We start from the raw sequence: 18,393 nt of genomic DNA, 5'->3' as shown, positions 1-18,393 counted from the left end.
GTCGAGTTCCGGGCCGTGTTCGTTCCCTGGCGGGCGGCAAGGGAGGCCGGTCTGGAGCTGAAGGCTGCAAGACCGGGTTCCCGCCGTGAACCCGGGAGTGGGCCGCGGTCGGGGGAATTGCAAGGCGGAGGTAAAGAATCTTGCCGGCCATTTTTTCTTTTCTTTTTTGTTGTTGTATGTGAACGTTTTTATTTCATTTCTTATTATACATTTGCAATTATACATGTATTTAAATATACAAACTATGAATTACGTTTATTTTGGGGAGTAAAATCCATTGTTTTAAATCATTTTATTGGGGGCTCGCACAACTCGTCACAACCCGTACATCCATCCATTGTGTCAAGCACATCTGTACATTTGTTGCCATCATCGTTCACCATTTCTTTAGTGCTTTTGTGTATGTGTGTGTGTGTGTGTGTGTGTATCTGGAGACTGAATTTCGTGTTGCAGATTATTTTGAAGATTGTTCTATTTGTTAACTTTGGGGTGGTGGTATGGAACCTGCCATCAAGAAAGGCGTCCCACTGGAGATGAGCTTCCGGACAGTGACTTCCCTGTGGTCAGGAAGCCCATGGGAGGATCGCTCACCAAGGGAAGGGTCCCTGATGTTACAGCAGCTAGGGTCTGCGGGAACCCACCAGCCACTTTATAGGAGAACAATGGGCAGCCTGCTTCCTTAACGATTTAAGTCTTGGAAATCCTATGGACAAATTCTACCCAGTCCTAGAGGACCACTAGGTGTGGGTTTAGGCTCCATGACGTTGCACTTCACTTTTCTCTCTCAAGGAAAAACAATAACAAACTCACTGCCATCTAGTGGATTCTGAGAGCCTGTGGTGGTTTTGAACTGCTGACCTTGCCGTTGGCAACCCAACATGTAACCACTATGCCACTAGGGCCCTTCCAAAGGAAAAAGGTCCAGTGCAAAAAGCCCTTGTGTCCCATGAGTTAGAATTGACCCCTCCAAAAATAATTGACCCAATGGCCGTTTTGGTCACACACACACACACACACACACTCACCTATGATTTCTGCTTTTGTGGCCTCATCTTTCTGCGTACAAAAATGTCAGAAGTTGCATTTTTTTAAACAATGAATTTTGCGATTAGAAAAGGGACTTAAAATGGCTTTGAAATCATCTGATAGCCACAGAAATTGCTTCTTTGTGGGCATCTCCCCTTCAACTCAATGTCACCAAGCCCCCATCCACTTATTATTCAATTGTCTGGCTTCCACCCCTCACTTGGTTCAGGCACCAAAATTCTGTCTCAGCTACCGTGTTATGTCTTCTGGTCACTTCTCCCATGGGTTCATTTATGACCTGCTGCTGGAAGGATGTATTAATTTTGTTTTTCAATCCGAAAGCTTTTCTGTTGTCTGAAGCAGTTCTTGAACTGGTATTCATCAGATTCAGCGGAAAGTTTATAATAAAAACACTTAGGTTCTTCCACGTTATGCTTTTGGGAGAGGAGATGCCAGGACCTCAGGGTTTTTTTTTAAACAAGTCCTCATTTGGATACACAAAAAGTTAACAACCATGAGTATAAAGATGAAAGTCAAAATAGCTTGGTGTATGAAGCGTCTCAGACCAGGATCCTAATTACTCCTCCTTCTGGAACCACCTGTATTCAAATTAGAATCTTGAAGTTACCTGGATGCCATATTCTCTCAAGCTTGTGAACCTCCTATTGTTCTTTCTGCCCAGATTGCCCAATCTGCCATTCTTACTTACCTGCCTAGAGAATGCCTTCTTTTGAAACAGTGCAGATGTCACGGTCTCTCTGCAGCCTCCCCTTAGATCTCATTCGAAGTTATGTTGATAGCCCATTTTCCCAACGTACAGCAATATCTTGGTTGCCTCCTTTGCTGTCTAGTTATCTAGTGCTGCTAAAACTTAAATACCTCAAGTGGAAAACTGCATAACAAACACACTTATTGTCTCATAGCTGGGAGGCTAGAGGTCCAAACTAACAGGGAGATTGCAAATCAGTGTTGGCTCGAAGGAAGGGTTTTCTCAGTCTGCTGCCTTTGAAGGAAGTCCCAGTCTCATCTGAGCTTCTGCCCCTGAGCTGTCATCGGGTGCTTGTCCTTTCTGTGTGCTAGCTTATGTTTAGCCTTTTTTATAACTCAGAAGAGATTGATGTAAAATTCACCCTACTAGTCATGCGTAATTATTGTAATACAGACACATTCCCAAGTGGCATTTGACAAAGTCAGTGGGTTACAACTCTGACCTTATGGAACAGGTGAGGATTGCCCCATTGGGTTCTGAGGCAGTGAATCTTAACGGGAATAGAAAGCCTCATCCCTCTCTCACAGCAGCTGGGAGTTTGAACTGCTGACCTTGTGGTTAGCAAGCCCAGTGGCTCTTTAAGCCACAGGCATAGATAGAATAGGCTTTACAACACACATTTTAGGGGCACACAGTTCAATCTAGGTATTTGCTAACTGTTCACAGGGAGAGTGTAATTTATTCATCTTGTCTCTTTGGAACTTGGCAGTGTTTTATATGTAACTGGCAGTTAAATAAATACAGGTTCAACGAATGAGCTGGTTACACACACACACACACACACTTGGCAGTGTTTTATATGTAACTGGCAGTTAAATAAATACAGGTTCAACGAATGAGCTGGTTACACACACACACACACACACACACACACACACCCTGTCCATGATAACTAGTACAGAATTGCTGCCTGGATACTTTGCTGGCAGCTAGTATAATCTTAGCACTTTTGTTGTGCTTTGAGGGCAGTGATGGTGGGTGTGTTTGAGTTGTGGTTTTGGCAAAGACTGCCAGGAGAGCAAACAAATCGGCCTTGGAAGAAGGACAGGCAGAATGCTCCTTACAAGCAAGGCTGGCAAGGCGTCATCTGCTCTAGTTTTGTCAGTTATCAGGAAGGGTCAGATTCTGGAGGGCATAAACATTGGCAAAGTAGACTGGCAGTGAAAAGGAGACCGTTAACAAGAGAATCGGCCCTGTGGCTGCAATGATGGGCTCGAACTGTCAATGGTTATGCGTGGTGTTTCACGCCGGTGCACACAGGTCTCTGAGTTGGGACCAGCTGCAATAACAGTGAGTAGCAATATGAGAAATACAAGAATAAGGGTTGTGTCCTTCCCTTGTTCTATGCACTGTCTACAAAAACAAAGAATCCCTCCCTGACCACACCCTCCTTTTTCTCTCTCACTCCTACCAAACTTGTACTTTCCAGTCCACTGAGACTGGGTCCCTTCCTCTCCTTGGCCTCTTTCTAGCTTATTTTTCCTTATCTATCCAGTATAGATCCCACATTCCAACCACAAAAAAAACTCCTAACTTTTATTGGCATGTAATCACGTATCATATAATTCAGTGGTTTAAATATGTTTCAACATACTTGGGCAATCGCCATAATCAATTTTAAGTTACTTGATTATTTTATCCATTGTTAAAAGCTCCCCATTTACCCTAACCCTAAAGAGCTTAGTTTTTCACTGTAGATTTACAAATCCTCGATTTTATATAAAGAAAATCTTATCAAAAGACTCCTAACAACAAAATAAAACATAATAAAAACAGAGCAAGATATAAATGGGTCAAAAAGGGTAAGATGTTGAATCGTAACTGTATCTGCAGTATTCTACTTTCCAATGCGCACTGTTTGAGGACAGCTGTCCACATCCTTGGTCAGTGTCGGAGTTCAGTGGAGCCTTAATCCATGAATACTCCTCTATAACCAGCAAACCAGGTTTGCAGAATTTAATACAATTCTGTCCTCTGGTTTTGGATTCTGTTATTCACCATCCTTGGATACACTTGGGTTAGTGTGCTCCTTCTGTACAGACTTAGCAGATAGCTCACTTAGATGGCTGCTTGTGTTAAGAGTCCAGACGCTATTCTTTCAGATAGCCAGGCACCACCTGATTTCCATCCCACACTCTGCTATAGGATCCATACCCTCAGCGAGTACTTCATGAAGGTAAGTATTGAGCAGGCCATACCATAAGAACTTACTGTTGAGATCAGGGATGGTGGTTACAGGTGAGCTCATACTAACCACTTTTTTTTTTTTCCTTTCTGTGTTCTTGACGTCTTTCAGTTCTTTGAAGCTACCTAGCAGAAACCTAATCTGGGGTCAGTTCAAGCCTCAAAATGTAAGTATCTCTAACCCAGGTGTTAAGAGAGTAGCAATTCTAAGGTTTTGTGTGTCTGTGGTTGTAGTCTCCAACCTCAACCCCAATGGTTGTGCTTTTTCCAAATCTCGCTTCCATTCTCCACACCGCTCCATTGTCTGGGAGTTGCTCTCTCCTTATGACAGCCATGTACGAGGTGCAAGTAAGAGCAGCAGGCACAAGCACTATGTTCCTCAGTCTTGGAACAGAAAGTATGCAGGCTGTGGGAACAGCTGGGAGGGGAAAACAGAAGTTGGGCTTGAGCAATCACTAAAGGCTTCTTTGAAATAGTTGTCAAACTAAGTCCTCAAGGATCAGTAGGAATTTGCCAACAGAACAGAGACTAAAACAGGGAACAAAGAGAAGCAATTTCCGTTTGGCAGCAGGGGGTGGGGGTAGGGGTGGTGGGGTATGTTGTGTACACGTTATGCGAATAATAGACCACTGAATTATTTTAAATGGGAATAAAATCAGGTTGAAGCATTTGGACTTCAAGGATTGGAAGAGAGCAGACAGCTTGCTAGAGGCGGCTTGACTTGAGATAGTTAATGTTTATTGTGCCCACCTGGCCGATACACATGTGGGGTCAATTGAAGGATGGAGAGATCATTTGACTTGGTGAGCCTCTCCTTTCTAGTTCTTGGGTCTTTTGCTTTCCGATGGTCCAGGGTGCAGCTGCCTTAGCCAGTTCCCTGCTTCAGCTGGCAAGGCTCACTTCCTGCAAGACATCCCCAAGGAGAAGCTACATGGACCTACCCCGATGCAGCCCTGGGTGCTGCAGCACCTGTGTGGAGACCCCTGCCAGCGCTGAGATGCTTACACGTTCACTGACTCGGCTTTCCTCCTGCAGCCGGCATCATTGCGTGTGTTTTGTGAGATGGAGGAGGACTTTGTGGATTGGTGTCAGACATATGGGCTAATGTTGGACTTGTGGGCTTGGGCGGGCAGCACTGGGTTGGGATGTTTTCTTGATGTGCACTTACCGTTGATATAAAACTCTCTGATACATATGAGTTTCTGTGGATTTGTTTCTCTAAAGTACCCAGACTCACGCAATAGTAGCAGTGGGCTTACTGAGGTGCTGTTGAGACAGTTCAGACCCATTGTGACCCCAGCACAATCCAACACCGGTCCTGTGCCATCCTCGCGATGGCTGTTTGCGCCTGTTGTGACAGTCACACTATCAGTCCATCCCTTGAGGTTCTTCTTTTTCAGTGATCTCTTTGTCGACAAGCATGATACTCTTTCCTAGGGCCCTTTTCTGCTAGTCTCTGCTGATACAGGTTCAGAGTTTGTGAGATGAAGTCTTGCCATTCTTGCTTCTAAGGAGCACTTCCTCCAAGGCAGATGTGTTGGTTCTTCTGGGAGATTGTGGTAGATTCAGTGTGATTCACCAGTACCATAATTCAGGTGCACCGATTTTCTTTTTTTAATCATTGTATTGGGAGCGCTTAAAGATACAACATCGCATAGTTCAATCACATCAAGCAGTATTATGTGATTACTACCAGTCAGTTTCAAAACATTCTCTTTCTTCCTGAACTCCTTGATATCAGCTCCCCTTTACCTCCCCCTCCCCCGTTCTACCTCCCAGGGACCGTTATTACCGGTATTATTTCTGCTGTATCTTACACCTTCCAGTGCATCCATTCACAGACAATTCTCAGGTGGGGTTATTCAGTCATCAGTGCTGACAGCCCCCCGTTCCCCCCTCCTCCTCATTCACTGTCCAGCTTTCATCTGCATAGGGGGTTTGGGTCAGGGGCACCTGAGTCCTCAAAGTGGGCTTAGAGAACCCTTAACGCATTAGATAAAGAAACAGGATTTGATCACAGATTGGACTTGGAAGCTGAGGCAAAAGAAGGGGCCTGAGATGACACTGATCTCTAAATGGAGGACATTTGGTATAGGATTTACAGAAAGTTTTTGGGGGAAGAAAATAAGTAGTTGTTTTAGGAAAAGTTTAAAGCAGCGACTGTGAGAGAATGCCATCCGTGGGATGTTCGCAGAGCTTTGGCTGCTAGCTCTGGAACTCTAAAGCTATCTGGGACCTAGACAGATTAGGAACAGCACACCAGACGTGTGGTAGCTGAAGCCTTCGGATGGATGCGCTCCAGAAGGGAGGATTTGAAGTTATGAGAAGAGAGGACCTGTGGAAGTGCCTTAGGGGCAGGGTTAAGGGATGGGTGGTGGAAGATAGGCCTCCAATGAAAACGGGATTGGCAGGGGCAAAGGAGGAGAACTAGGGAATTGAGAGCCATGGGAGTCAAGCTAGAATGTATTTCAAAGTTCCTTAGAACATGCTTCCAGTGTCTTGAAATGCGCTCACACACCCTGACACAAGTTCTGTATCTCATGCTGGACTAGAAACAATAGGAAGATAAAATCCAGGTCTCTTGGCCTGTTTTGTGTGTTTTGTGTCTTAATCCTAGTACTCTGCACGCTGCTACTGCCTGGCATACAGTACATGCTCAATACACCTATGCACGGGTGGTCTTGATCTCTAGGGGGTGAGAATCTCACCAGCTGGTGGACGATGCCTCCAGGAATATGTTCCAAACTGCACTTGGTTCTCCAGCTTTGTTACCAATGGTGAGTAGGAGGTGGATTGTGATGTGTGTAGAATGTCGGTCCTTGGGGAATTCCGTGACCAGGAGTAAGAATTAACAACAGCCAGTGGAAACAAGAAGAACACCTCCCATTCTTCCCTCTCAAAGTTCCTATTGGAGAGCTGAGCCAGCATTCCAGTCTTGGGTGGTGCTTTACAGGCCAGCATTCAAAGATTTGCTTCATTTCGGGTGCCCTATCCCTGTGGCTTAAAGTGACAGGAGGCTCTCAGGTGACAAAACTTTTAGCAAATCCAACATCATGGGGAAGGGAGACACCTTGGAAGGGCCACCTCCTGCCTCAGCCTACCGCTCCGTCATGGAGGAGTATGGTTATGAGGTGGGCAAGGTCATCGGCAATGGCTCCTATGGGACAGTGTATGAGGCTTACTACACAAAGCAAAAGGTCATGGTGGCGGTCAAAATCATCTCAAAGAAGAAGGCCTCTGAAGACTACCTTAACAAGTTTCTACCTCGGGAGATACAGGTTAGAAAGGGGGCTGGAGAGAGCGGGAACTGGAGCCTTGTACCAAATTGCTTGAGGTTTCTCTCAGGAGGATATGGCTAGGGGCGGGTAGGTAGGGCCAGGAATTCTTAGAAAAGAATTATTAGACCAACTCACCAGTTAGCTAGGGAAATCCCGATTTCAAAATTCACCCACTTACCCACCCATTTGGCTCCAGACCCTCAAATAGTAAGATTGAAAACCTGAGTTTCCCTGTAGGCCACCCGGCACTTGGCTGTGAGCTCTGTGTGGCTCATGAATGTGCTCTCCGAGTTAAGTGAGCAGCAGTGGGATGGGGGAGAAGGCTGGTTGTGCAGCCAGCATTCTCCCTTGCGGGGATTGAGGAGCCCCTCTTCCTGGGCCAGGTCATGAAGGTCCTGCGGCACAAGAATCTCATCAACTTCTACCAGGCCATTGAGACCACATCCCGAGTGTACATCATCCTGGAGCTGGCTCAGGGTGGTGACGTCCTTGAGTGGATCCAGCGCTACGGGGCCTGCTCTGAACCCCTTGCTGGCAAATGGTTCTCCCAGCTGAGCCTGGGCATCGCCTACCTGCACAGCAAGGGTATTGTGCACCGGTGAGGGCGCTGCCACCCAGACCTAGGGCCTTTGGGCTCTCAAGGGGGGATTGTGCATGTCTCCCATTTTTTTAGCCTCTTTCCCTCTGTCTAGGCCCAATCATCCACTCTCAGTCATCTGGTCAAAAACATTGAAGTACCTGTTGGGGCAAAGCCCTGTCTGAAATCCACTGGTGACTATCCAGTGGTCCTCAGGGACTATTTTTGGGCTCACTTTGGATCAGTTTACAACTCCATGGCCCTCCTTCCCCTCTGCCCTGTCCCCATAATGGTGTCTCCCCACCACTTTGCTTTTCCTCCTCTAACCTCTGACCCTTCAGCTCCAGGTCTCATACTAAGCCCTCTCCCCAGCCTGACGCCCAGCCTTTCTGCTGCTGGTAGGGACTTAAAGTTGGAGAACCTGCTGCTGGACAAGCGGGAGAATGTGAAGATCTCAGACTTTGGCTTCTCCAAGATGGTGACTCCCAACCAGCTTGCTGTGCGTAGTAGCTCTTCTTTCCGCCAAATGAGCTGCTTTGCCCACCTCAGCCAGACCTACTGTGGCAGCTTTGCTTATGCCTGCCCAGAGATCTTGCTAGGCTTGCCCTACAGTCCTTTCCTGTCTGACACCTGGAGCATGGGGGTAATCCTCTACACCCTAGTGGTCGCCCGCCTGCCCTTTGATGACACCAATCTCAAGAAGCTGCTGAAAGAGACTCAGAAGGAGGTCACTTTCCCACCGAACCACAGCATCTCCCAGGACTGCAAGGTGCTGGCTCCCCTGGAAAGGCTGAGGCCTCACAGATGACCCGCAGGGAGAGGGGTGAATACCCAACCTGAGGGGAGGTCCTTCCCGCAGCAGATCCATCTAGTGCCCCAGCCTTGTCTGTATTGGGGGGGGGGGGGGGGGGGGCAGGACCAATCACTGGGCTCCAATTCTTAAATGTGAATGACAGAAATTTCTACCCTTTTAAAGCTTAAATAGCTTGTGTAAGGGACTTCTCCCATGGCCTCTTCCCTTCCATTCCTGCGGTGCACCAAAGCCTGGCTCTCCAGGATCAGGGGCCAGGGTCAGGCCCCTTGCACTAGAGGGGTGTGATAGTCACCCTACTTCTGCTCTTTGCCTGTGTGGCACCTCAGCCAAGGCTTCTCACTCCCTGTCCTAGAACCTGATCCTCCAGATGCTACGCCAAGCTACCAAGCGTGCCACCATCCTGGAGATCATCAAGGACCCCTGGGTAATCAAGTTCCAGCCTGAGCTACCCACCCATGAGATCAAGTTGCTTGAGGCCATGTGCCAGCCTCCCAGTAACAGTAATCGCCACTCATCTTTGGAAGCCAAGGCCAGAACGGCTGAGGGAGGGGGATGAGAGAGGAGCAGCAGGAGGAGGGCTTAGGGCTAAAATTTTTTATAAGAAAAATAAATCTACTTCTGATTTAGTTTCATCATCGGAGTCAACGGCCTCCTTTCTTCAGGGAAGTCTGCTGAGGTTAAGAAGGGGCTTTCCATCCAGACCCTGCACCCAAGTCATCTTGATTCTCTGGGGACACTGCAGTTCACCATGGAGCTCACGTGGAGGATAGGGATGGTGTGTGCACATTAACACCCACTTTGGGAAGCTTCGGGAACCCTGCTGGGGTAATGGCTACCTATACATTGAGCTGCTAACTTCAAGGTCAGCAGTTTGAAACCACTCTGTGAGAGAAAGATGGAGCTTTCTACTCCAGTCAAGAGTTAAAACAGCCCCAATCTCCCAGGGGCAGTTTCACCCTGTCCTTTAGGGTCAGAGTCGGCAAGCTTCATCAGTCTGAGCACATGCTCATCACATGTCTGCCCTCCACAGGTTCAAACAGTGAGACAAAGGCCCTTTGGCCATGGCTGTCTATAGGCCAAAGGAATGCCACCCATCCCCCTTGGGAATGGGTGCCAGGGTGTATGGCAAAACCTTGTTTTCTTTTCCCTCTGCATGCTCCCTTAACCACTTGGCACCAGCCCAGGGAATTGCGGCCCTCACACTGTTATTCTCAGCCGCAGAGTGACAGTGTTCCCACCCAGCCTTGGGATGGTGCACACTACAGTGAGCTAAGGAGTCTGCATAATGGAAAGCCATCCCTCTCCCTCTCGAACGTGTTTTCCTCCCAAAGGAAAAAGGATGGTAAATCATGGGCTGTGCTGCCAGGGCATGACTAGGGGGACATGAAAAATCAGGTAACGCATTCTTAACCCCAGCACTGGGCAACTGGAGGGCAAGCTAATTTGAAGGAAGAAACACACCTGCCTTAAAGTAGGTAAAAGAAATGGGGAAAGCTCGTTGTTACTCTCTATCAACTGCTCGAAACAAGGCTCCAAGGACTAGTGTAGACAAGGCGGTGCAGACACCAGGCTGCTTTCTATCTGCCCAGTTTTATTGGAAACAAGGGCCCAGTAACTGCTCCAGTTCCCACACCCAGATCTCTCTGCCAAGGTGAGCCAGGGACGGAAGGGCTGGGTTACACTGTGGCCCTCCTACAAAGGCCACACTCCTTTAACTCAGCACTTGGCACTTGAGGAAAAGAAAGCCAGGAAGATTAGTCCAGACTCATCAGGATACCCACTCTGTCAGCTGCTTTAGTGCTGCATCGTCTTCAGCAGTGTCGAGACCTTTGGGGAGATATCCAGAGAGAGAAGGGTTAAGAACTCAGCACCTTCCCAATCATCCCTGTCATATCACTTCGAGCCTAATGAATTGCCTCTCCTTAGCAAAGACCCTAGAGACAGGCCTCTACGTGCTAATGCCCATGGTACTCCTATGCAAGTTGGAAAACAGCTTTCTCCTTCCATTCTCCAACCCTAAACCAGCGTGCAGAGCTTTGTGAGAGAACAGCAGCACTCCCCGGGGAGCCCTCACTGCCCCGCAGCCTGCACAACTGTAGCAGTAGCTGCCTCTGCCTTGCTCCCACCCTCTCCACCCTGTGGACCACAAAACAGCACTGAGTACCTGGCACCGCAGGCAGGTGTGTGGAGGGTACGCTGGGCAATTCGCCTGGGGGTTCCTCCTCCTTGTCGCCCACATTTAACAACTCCCGGGCCAATTCTTCCTGCTCCAGCTCCTCGAGCTCCTCCAACAGTTCATCCTGGGCACAAGACAAGACTGGTCAAGGTCACGGAAGCTTCCCAGAACTCACTGCTTACAAAGCTCCCTCCCAAACTCTGCCCTGAGGGCCTCTACTACGAGGCTCTGCTTCTGGGTGCTCCAGGCTTTCCGATACTCCTAGGCTCCTTGTTCCCAATCACCTCATCCACATCATCTCCAAACCCCACGGGCCGTGAAATGGCATCTGAGATTTGCTGGGCCAACTCCTGCTGTTCTGTGATGTCAGCCATCAGTTCATCCACTTTGTCAATGTCCCTGAGAACAAGATAGACAGCCAAGAAATCAGACACCAACCCCTGGCATTCTCATCCTGCAGTGAACGAAGCCTGTGGCTGCCAGGTGGAAGACATCTTTGGGAACTGTAAAGAGGTTAATCACAGCTGAGAAATGGAAAGAAACCACGCTGGGGAGGATACGCCGTAGCACTCTCTTCCCTGATGGATCTTTACGAATCAGATAACCAATCCTCCCTTGAACATCTTAAGCCAGCAAGGAAGCAAGAAAGCACTGAGGCGTAGTTCCTAGAGATTCGTATTCTGAGAGGCTTTAAGGTTCAAGGCGTGATCCCAAGCTATTCTCCCCAGAGCCTGTAGCTCTTCTCCCCCCGTACCCACATGTCCTGGTAGGCTTTCTTCATGCCTTGGGCAGCAAGCTCCATGGTCCGAAGCACTTCTGTGTTGGTGGTGGCATTCTCAATGGCTTCACGCTGGAACTCCAAGGTGGATAATGTCCCGTCGGTTTGTGCCAGCTGCTGTTCCAATCTTTTTTTCCTCCGCAAAGCCTGTAGGGCAGCTGACCCATTCCAAACTCTGAACATCATAGCCAGAATCACCTGCTTCCCATCTGGACCCTCCCTATTGCTCCCCCCTCACCAATTACCTCTCTTATTCTTGGTTCCATGCTTCTTGGCCGTCTGTAGTTCCTGTTGAATCTTCTGCTCCAAAAACTCCTGTTTCTTGATCAGTATTTTTTCCATCTCCTTTAGTTTCTGTATTGCCTCTTCAGGGCTTGGCCCCTTCTCTTTCTTCCCTGAAGAATCCAATGGAGCAGACCCATATTGTGTGCAGGGAAAACATTGTGTGCACCAATCACTGAGTGCATAGAAAGTGCTGGACACAGTTTACGTGTTACTGTTAATGCCTCAGGGACTCCATACAATGAGTGTACTCTCTTCACTTTACAAATGTGGAAACAGGCTCACCAGTGTTAATTTCAGGGTCCAGAATCCTAACTAGTCTGAGATTCAGCAGGAATCAAAACAGGGCAATGTGGCTTTCCAAAGCCAGAATTCTTTGAGCTATTTCAAGCTGCCTTTTGAGTCACTTCCAGCCATTTTTTTATCCCTTTCAAGAAAAATCCATGTTGTTGAGAATATACACAAACCATATACCAACTTCTGCATGTACAATTCATGCCACTGATTGCATTTTTCAAACTGGGCAACCACTGTCGGCTGTTTTTCTGAATTGTCCTTCCTCCCTCATTCATATAAACTCACTGCCCCCTAAGGTGTATCTTTCACGTTGTGGATGTCAAATGGATTCCTATATAGTCAGCTCTTTTTATATTCATTGCCCATGGTGGTCCTAGCTGCTCAGGTCCTGACTACACAGAAGCACACTGAACGAGCTACAGTGACAAGAGAAAAGGAGCCAACCTTCACTTTCTGCTCCAGCTTCTACACTTAATAGGTGCCCCCCTAACCCCTCCCAAAATACCCTTTGCCTGCATAAAACCCTGCCACTCTCCATTACCTATAGGGTAAAACGCAAACCTCTGTTAGCAAAATGCCTTTGGTCCTTCAGAGCCTGGCTCTTGTTGGCCTCTCCATCCACATTTGCCCAGCAGCCAGCACTCCCTCTCCCTGAATACTCTTTCCTCTGGGCCCGGCACACTCTTCCTACTTCCTGAAAAAACCTCAAACGCCTAGGTTTTTGGGAACCGTCTGGATCACCCGCTCCATTGGCTCCTTTATGTACCCTGGGGATTTACCAACACGGGCACCGCTGAGTTACTACCATGACCAGAGGCCTTCGGCTGGATTATGACCCATGGCAAACCCACGTGTGTCAGTGTGTCCATAGAATCTCCTGTGGCTGTTTTTTCTAAAATAGACAGCCAGCCCCCTTTCTTCAGAGGCACCTCTGGGTGGCCTTGAAGCTCTACCTTAAAAGAGAGCAGCATCCAGGGACTGCTCTACTACACTGTAAATCCTGTTAGACTTGTCTTTCCCCACCACACAGGAGCTCGAAGGACGCGGGGCCCGACTCGGCCAGCGTCGGTGCTCAGGAAAACACTGGATGGGACAGGTGGAGACTTGTCCCCAAGCTGTATTTCGTGCGCCGGCACCATCGACCGGCGTCCCTTCCCTCACCACCGGGGGAGGGCGGGCAGACCCGAGCAAGGGCTCCGTGCTCCGAAGACGGGCCTCGCAGCGCCTCGGCAGCCTTTTCAGACCTCTTCCCTGGAGCGCTTCCCCGGCCCGGGGCTGCGGCAGGGCCCCGTGCTCCGCCCCCAGGTGCCAGCACCTTCGCGAACGCGCGTGTCCCCGGCTCACCCCTCCCGAAGAGCCGGCCGAGACCACTCATCGTGCCTCTCGTCTCGCCCGCCTGCCTCCACCCCACGGCGTCTTCCACACTTCCGCCCACTCCCTCGGAGGGCAGGGCCTCACCACTCCGCGACCGGGGCCGGCCAATCACCCTGCAGGGAACAGCGAAGACGTCATCAACACGCGCGGCCACGCCTACCACGTGACCCGAGCCAGCGGTCTACGACGCCCCGCGTTCTTCTTAAAGTGGCCGCTTCGCCTTCAACTTTCCTACCAGCCTGTGCCCCCACCCAACAACGGAGTATCTGCCTGTTCCTGGCAGGTAGCGTGCAAGGCAATGGCACCCCAGGGTGACGGGGCCAGTGGAAGCGTTCTGCATCCCGTTATCCTGGGCACCCCTTCACACCCTCAGGGCGGCCACCCCAGTTCCCACAGGGCATTTCCGGTTGAGTCCATTGGGCTCACAGTGACCCTTGAGTGCGGAGTCGAACGCCATGGGGCCTTAAGGTTGTGGTCCTTCTGAAGCACATCACCAGGACGGTCCGCCAACATCAGCAAAATGAAACAGCCCACCTCGTGGCTAGGATCTCCTCTGTCTCACACACGTACACTTTAATAATTTACAGGTACACTCGAAAATGCCTGCCTTCTTGATGCCCCCAGGGAGAATCATCCACAGGGTTGGGCCTCTGGGCCCCCAACCTGGGCCTTTGCAAATGTCTCTAGCCCTTGAGTTAGGGTTGGCAGACTCATTCCGTTCGGGACGTGAACACAGGTAACACCTAAGAGGAACAGAAGTCACATTCACCAGGCGTCCGCGGCTCTCCACTCTGCTCTTCCCTTCTGTAGGGAGCGCCTGTCGCGCCAACCATCCACCCTGTACATACAATGGGTCTTCAGAAAGCTCCTGGAAGAAAACCCATTATCTTTTCATCCCAACTTTCCACATGCTTCTCCCAGTGCCCCTTCTATCTCCCTAACGTCTCTCTCCTGAGGAACCTTTCTCCTCTCTTCCCACATGGCTGTGCTCCTCACTCAGTACCCAGTGTGCTGACATCGACAACGTTCCGCTTCTCGTCATCAAAGAAGGCCATCTGGGAGAAAGGGACGCCAGTCTTCTGCTGCAACCTGCGCAGGGCGGGGCCCAGGAACTGAGCTGGCATCTTGGTTGCCCCCGCCGCTGGGCATGCTCTCTCCCAGCCCCTGCCCTTATCACTGCGTACCTCTGAAAGTGGGTGATCTTGCAGCCGGGATAGATTTCCCGATGAACGAAGTATTTGACTAGGTCAAAGAGCTCCAGCAGCTGGTTGGCCCCTTCCACCTCCCCTGTCCTGCAAGCAGATGTAAAAGATGGCATCAGGAGCAACTCGGGCCGCGGCTGCACGGGAAGTACAAGCGGGGAGATCGACTTGCTGTTCTCCAGGGATGGGTAGACCATCTCGACCCTTATGCAACTCCATATTCCTTTAGGCGGACTCAATGCTGTTTAATCAACATAAGTAACGGGAGAGGATTAAAAATTAGGGGCACGTGCAAATACCTCCATGAAGATTTCTCAAGCATCACTCCGCACCTGGCTTTGTGTGTGTGCGTGTCGGTCGCTCTTCTTACCGGGAAGCGGCCGCGACAGGCACCCCCAGGTCCCGCAGTCGTCCCAGGATCTCCGGCACGTCTGGGTACAGTCGGATGGTGCGACCCCGGCTATCTCGTACAGTTCCGTCCCTGCTGAGGGCGAGAGCGCACTGAGCTGGCCCCGCCGTCCCGGCCCTGCCTGCCCTCCCTGACCCAGCCTCACCTGCTCCGGTGGAACGGGGGGTCTACGTGCGTGTCGACCCAGAAAGGCCACAGCGTGTAATCTGCGAGACAGAGGGGTGGGAAGGTTCAGCGTCGGTGAGCGCAAGGTCTCGGGAGGATTCCAAGGGGGATTTGCAAAGGGGAGACGCTACGAACGGTCGGCGGGCTCTCACCCAGGTCAAACACGGCCAGTCTGGGAAGCCGCGCCATTTCCGGTGCCGCCGGCTGGCGCGGAGGCGGAGCCTTCTCCGCTCTGCGGTTCCCAGGCCCCGCGCAGAGCGAGGGCCCCTAGAGCAACCGCACGTTCCCTCCCCTGGCTTTGCCCTCCCTCCCCGCCAGGAAGCCTCACTAGGTTACACTCGCAGGGAAGGGAAGCAAGCCCTTTCTGCTAGCACGCCCCTTCATTGAAAATTGAGCCATCAGGAGCCTTGGGGACGGAGTGCCGCTCCAGGGAGATGCCAAGGCTTTGGACTTCCGTGCAGTGTTAACAAGTCTCGGAAACTCACAGGGGCTCCTCTACCCTATCCTATCGGGAGGCTCACCACGAGTTGGCGGTTTGGCTTTTGGAAGTGATCTCTCAGAGCTAGTCACTGCTCTCCATCTTTGTCCATACCAGCCCTCAGCAGGTTCCTCCGGCTGTAAAAAGTGTAGTGTATGCAAAGCCCTGGAAGCCATTCTCCAAACCCCAGGCAGATGTCGCCAATTACCCAAACCAAACACAACTCATCGCCACTGGGTTGCTGCCTACCCATGGTAACACTGCGACTTTCTGTGCCCCTGTGAGTCTGCTACAGTAGAATCCCCACTCGGCCCCCAGCCCTGAAGGAGCGCACATATGGTTTCAAACTGCTGACCATCTGGGTAGCCGCCCAACGTGTGGTAGGGACTGATTTGCAGTGGTTACCAATCTGTAAATTCTCCCACCGAAGCCAATTTCAGGACACCAAAAAATGACATTTGATGTGGAGTTGAGAAAAAATGCCAGTAATGGACTATGGTGAGAAGGTAACGCTGGGCCGAGCACATCCCCGTGAGCAAGCTTTCCTGAGACAGTCCCTCTAAAGCACACCGCCTTCCACGACCCTTCTCCTTCTGCCCAGCACAAGTGGGTGAGCACCATATCGATTTCTGTGACACAAGAAAGAGTCCAGGAGGCCAGGTAATGTTTTATTGACAACCAGGGACACAGTGGTGAGAGGGGAGCACACAGGACCACAAACTAAAACCCAAGAGCCAGCAAGGGCCCTTTGGGCCAGAAACACTGCATCCTGGGATCCTCACAGTAGCCCCTCCACCCCCCAGCAGATACACAAGACTGGGCATCCAGGGGAGGGGACAGTGGCTCTGGGGTCCCAGAGAATGAGGACCTATGGTGCCTTGTGACCAGCGACAGGGTGAGGAGGTAACAGGGTCCATCACTGCCCAAGACGACCACCTCCTCCTCTCAGCGCCAACACCAGGTGAAGGACTGAGCCACCTAAGATCTTGTAGTCGGCTGCTGTCTTCTCGTCATTCCTGCAAGGGGCAAAAAAAGAATTAAAACCCCATCAACCACAGGGATTTTAAACCTGCAATCATGAATCTTCTGAGGAGGGCGGGAGCTGGTGTCTGTAAACTTACATGGAAGAAAAATTATACCTTTATTTTTATTAACCCCCCAACTAAAAATACTCGTAGAACATTTAATCTTGAACATAAGCAAAAAACACAGAAGTATTAGCAAGATGGATAAATTACTACCAAGACTCCAATTTTTTCATATATTGCAACTGTTGTAGTATTTTGAAACTATTTCAAATTATGGCAGTTATTAAGTCCACCATTAAATCTTATTTGATGCATTAATAAAGCACATATATTACTTTATCACAAAATTGCTGTTTATTATTGTCTTTTGAGAATTGAGGCTTCAAAAAGCTCATGGAGAAAATCCATTCTCTTACAAATTCCATTTTCCCACAAACTTTTGGAAGAGCCTTCGTATTTCAATAGTAATTGGTTTTCTTCATAGAAACCTAGGTATTTTATGACTGTAAAAACCTTACTCTGAGAATAGGTCCATAGGCTTCACCAAGCTGCCCAAAGCCCCAGTGCACCAAAACACAGGCAGGCCTGGCCTGAGGCACCCTCCTCACCGTCACAGATCGCCCTCCTCAGTCCCAGCCTCCACTTACTTACATCTGTTTGCCACTGTAGATGAGGCGCTGTTGCTGTGGGGGGATTCCCTCTTTCTCTTCCACTCGCTCCTTAATTCGCTCCACCTTCAGGAGAACAAGTAGTCAGGGACTGCTCAGGCAGGAGTGGGGCCGTGGAAATGGGAAGAACAAGGGCTATGCAGACAGCAAGGGAAAGGACCACGTTCATAAGCACACCCAAAGAAACGTACATGGCAGGGTGAAAGGCATAAAGAGGCGTTGAGAATACATCACCTTGTCCGTGGGCTCAATGTCAATTTCAATCTCCTTTCCGGTCAGCGTCTGAAACAGGCAAGGGTTTCCTGAGTCCCACAGCCCATTGGATTCTCTAATTTGCCTGCTTCCTAGAGCATTCTCCCTTGGTATGTGGGGCTCTAGTATCTTCTGAAAGAAGCACATTCTCAGGTAAAATGTTTTGAAGAATCGGAAGGCTTTGCCCCCATCGATTCATCAAACATTTTATTCTGTGGACAACATCGGTAGGAAAAAATTAAACCATGTAATCATCTTCATCCCATGCTGAAATTAGTGAGAATAACTGGCATTCCTTTGGGTACAACTGTAAGGGGAGGTGCCTCAAGGCAAGGATTCCTTCCAGTCAGAAACACTTGTTCCATGCATGGATTGTGGTAAGAGTTGTACGAGCTCCCAATAAAATGATTTGAAACAGAAAAAACTTGTTGTATTAACAGGACACATTAACTTTCAGATCACTCAAAAGACCCTTCAAAAATACCAGAGATGGGGAGGGGGAAGGAAGGAAGAGGGTGTTAACAAGCACAGGCACAAGGGAACAACAAGTGATCCAAAATCAATGTCAAGGAGGGTGCGAGAGGCCTTGCAGGGCTGGATCGAGGGCAATGAACCGAGAGGAATGCCTAAAACCCA

At 49.7% G+C, this 18,393-nt stretch overlaps 4 protein-coding genes across 14 annotated transcripts in view; 1 reads left to right on the top strand and 3 right to left on the bottom strand.

The window, feature by feature from the left end:
- The first annotated feature begins 13 nt into the window (after positions 1-13).
- Positions 14-9,274, top strand: TSSK4 (testis specific serine kinase 4). 9 transcript variants are annotated; one of them, XM_045288016.1, is made up of 5 exons: positions 14-130; positions 4,092-4,146; positions 7,641-7,855; positions 8,237-8,603; positions 9,001-9,274. In XM_045288016.1, the coding sequence occupies exons 3-5, from the start codon at positions 7,644-7,646 to the stop codon at positions 9,202-9,204; spliced, it is 783 nt and encodes a 260-aa protein (XP_045143951.1). In that variant the 5' UTR covers positions 14-130; positions 4,092-4,146; positions 7,641-7,643; the 3' UTR covers positions 9,205-9,274. The 9 variants fall into 9 exon arrangements, 7 of the variants coding, with proteins under 7 accessions (XP_045143951.1, XP_045143953.1, XP_045143952.1 ...); XM_045288018.1 differs by lacking the exon at positions 14-130 and adding an exon at positions 2,648-3,085; XM_045288017.1 differs by lacking the exon at positions 14-130 and adding an exon at positions 2,648-3,971.
- Positions 9,275-10,219: 945 nt separating this feature from the next.
- CHMP4A (charged multivesicular body protein 4A) lies at positions 10,220-13,626 on the bottom strand. The gene is made up of 6 exons (XM_045287890.1): positions 13,526-13,626; positions 11,848-11,997; positions 11,583-11,760; positions 11,109-11,223; positions 10,813-10,948; positions 10,220-10,475 (listed from the first exon to the last, which is right to left on the bottom strand). Exons 1-6 carry the CDS (start codon positions 13,554-13,556, stop codon positions 10,417-10,419), a joined length of 669 nt encoding a protein of 222 aa, XP_045143825.1. The 5' UTR covers positions 13,557-13,626; the 3' UTR covers positions 10,220-10,416.
- Positions 13,627-14,090: 464 nt separating this feature from the next.
- Positions 14,091-15,545, bottom strand: LOC101642310 (magnesium-dependent phosphatase 1). 3 transcript variants are annotated; one of them, XM_045287891.1, is made up of 6 exons: positions 15,484-15,545; positions 15,312-15,372; positions 15,128-15,241; positions 14,740-14,847; positions 14,559-14,644; positions 14,098-14,298 (listed from the first exon to the last, which is right to left on the bottom strand). In XM_045287891.1, exons 1-6 carry the CDS (start codon positions 15,518-15,520, stop codon positions 14,186-14,188), a joined length of 519 nt encoding a protein of 172 aa, XP_045143826.1. In that variant the 5' UTR covers positions 15,521-15,545; the 3' UTR covers positions 14,098-14,185. The 3 variants fall into 3 exon arrangements, with proteins under 3 accessions (XP_045143827.1, XP_045143826.1, XP_004698549.2); XM_004698492.2 differs by having other exon boundaries at positions 15,128-15,238; XM_045287892.1 differs by lacking the exon at positions 14,559-14,644 and having other exon boundaries at positions 14,091-14,304; positions 14,800-14,847; positions 15,128-15,238.
- Positions 15,546-16,464: 919 nt separating this feature from the next.
- The window catches only part of NEDD8 (NEDD8 ubiquitin like modifier), a 9,564-nt gene continuing 7,635 nt past the window's right edge, over positions 16,465-18,393 (bottom strand). Inside the window, exons 2-4 of the mRNA XM_013003631.3 lie at positions 17,740-17,787; positions 17,489-17,571; positions 16,465-16,825 (exon numbers count right to left, since the gene is read on the bottom strand). Coding sequence (XP_012859085.1) covers positions 16,726-16,825; positions 17,489-17,571; positions 17,740-17,787 — 231 coding nt within the window. The 3' untranslated portion in view covers positions 16,465-16,725. The remainder of the gene's footprint in view (positions 16,826-17,488; positions 17,572-17,739; positions 17,788-18,393) is intronic.

Source organism: Echinops telfairi, unplaced genomic scaffold, assembly GCF_000313985.2.
Source record: "Echinops telfairi isolate 266 unplaced genomic scaffold, ASM31398v2 ScPeMD7_18;HRSCAF=68, whole genome shotgun sequence".
NCBI classification, from domain to species: Eukaryota; Metazoa; Chordata; class Mammalia; order Afrosoricida; family Tenrecidae; genus Echinops; species Echinops telfairi.
This window is presented reverse-complemented; position numbering and strand designations above follow the sequence as displayed.

Excerpts from the sequence above, each read along its gene's own strand:
- TSSK4 (XM_004698493.3), top strand. The coding sequence starts at position 7,033 with ATGGGGAAGGGAGACACCTTGGAAGGGCCACCTCCTGCCTCAGCCTAC. Across the intron at positions 7,856-8,206 it reads AGCAAGGGTATTGTGCACCG|CCTGACGCCCAGCCTTTCTG; the intron begins GTGAGGGCGCTG and ends CCCTCTCCCCAG. Across the intron at positions 8,604-9,000 it reads GCATCTCCCAGGACTGCAAG|AACCTGATCCTCCAGATGCT; the intron begins GTGCTGGCTCCC and ends TCCCTGTCCTAG.
- CHMP4A (XM_045287890.1), bottom strand. The coding sequence starts at position 13,556 with ATGAGTGGTCTCGGCCGGCTCTTCGGGAGGG. Across the intron at positions 11,998-13,525 it reads CGGCCGGCTCTTCGGGAGGG|GGAAGAAAGAGAAGGGGCCA; the intron begins GTGAGCCGGGGA and ends TGGATTCTTCAG. Across the intron at positions 10,949-11,108 it reads TTGGAGATGATGTGGATGAG|GATGAACTGTTGGAGGAGCT; the intron begins GTGATTGGGAAC and ends TCTTGTGCCCAG.
- LOC101642310 (XM_045287891.1), bottom strand. The coding sequence starts at position 15,520 with ATGGCGCGGCTTCCCAGACTGGCCGTGTTTGACCTGG. Across the intron at positions 15,373-15,483 it reads ACTGGCCGTGTTTGACCTGG|ATTACACGCTGTGGCCTTTC; the intron begins GTGAGAGCCCGC and ends TCTGTCTCGCAG. Across the intron at positions 14,848-15,127 it reads CCTGTCGCGGCCGCTTCCCG|GACAGGGGAGGTGGAAGGGG; the intron begins GTAAGAAGAGCG and ends ATCTGCTTGCAG.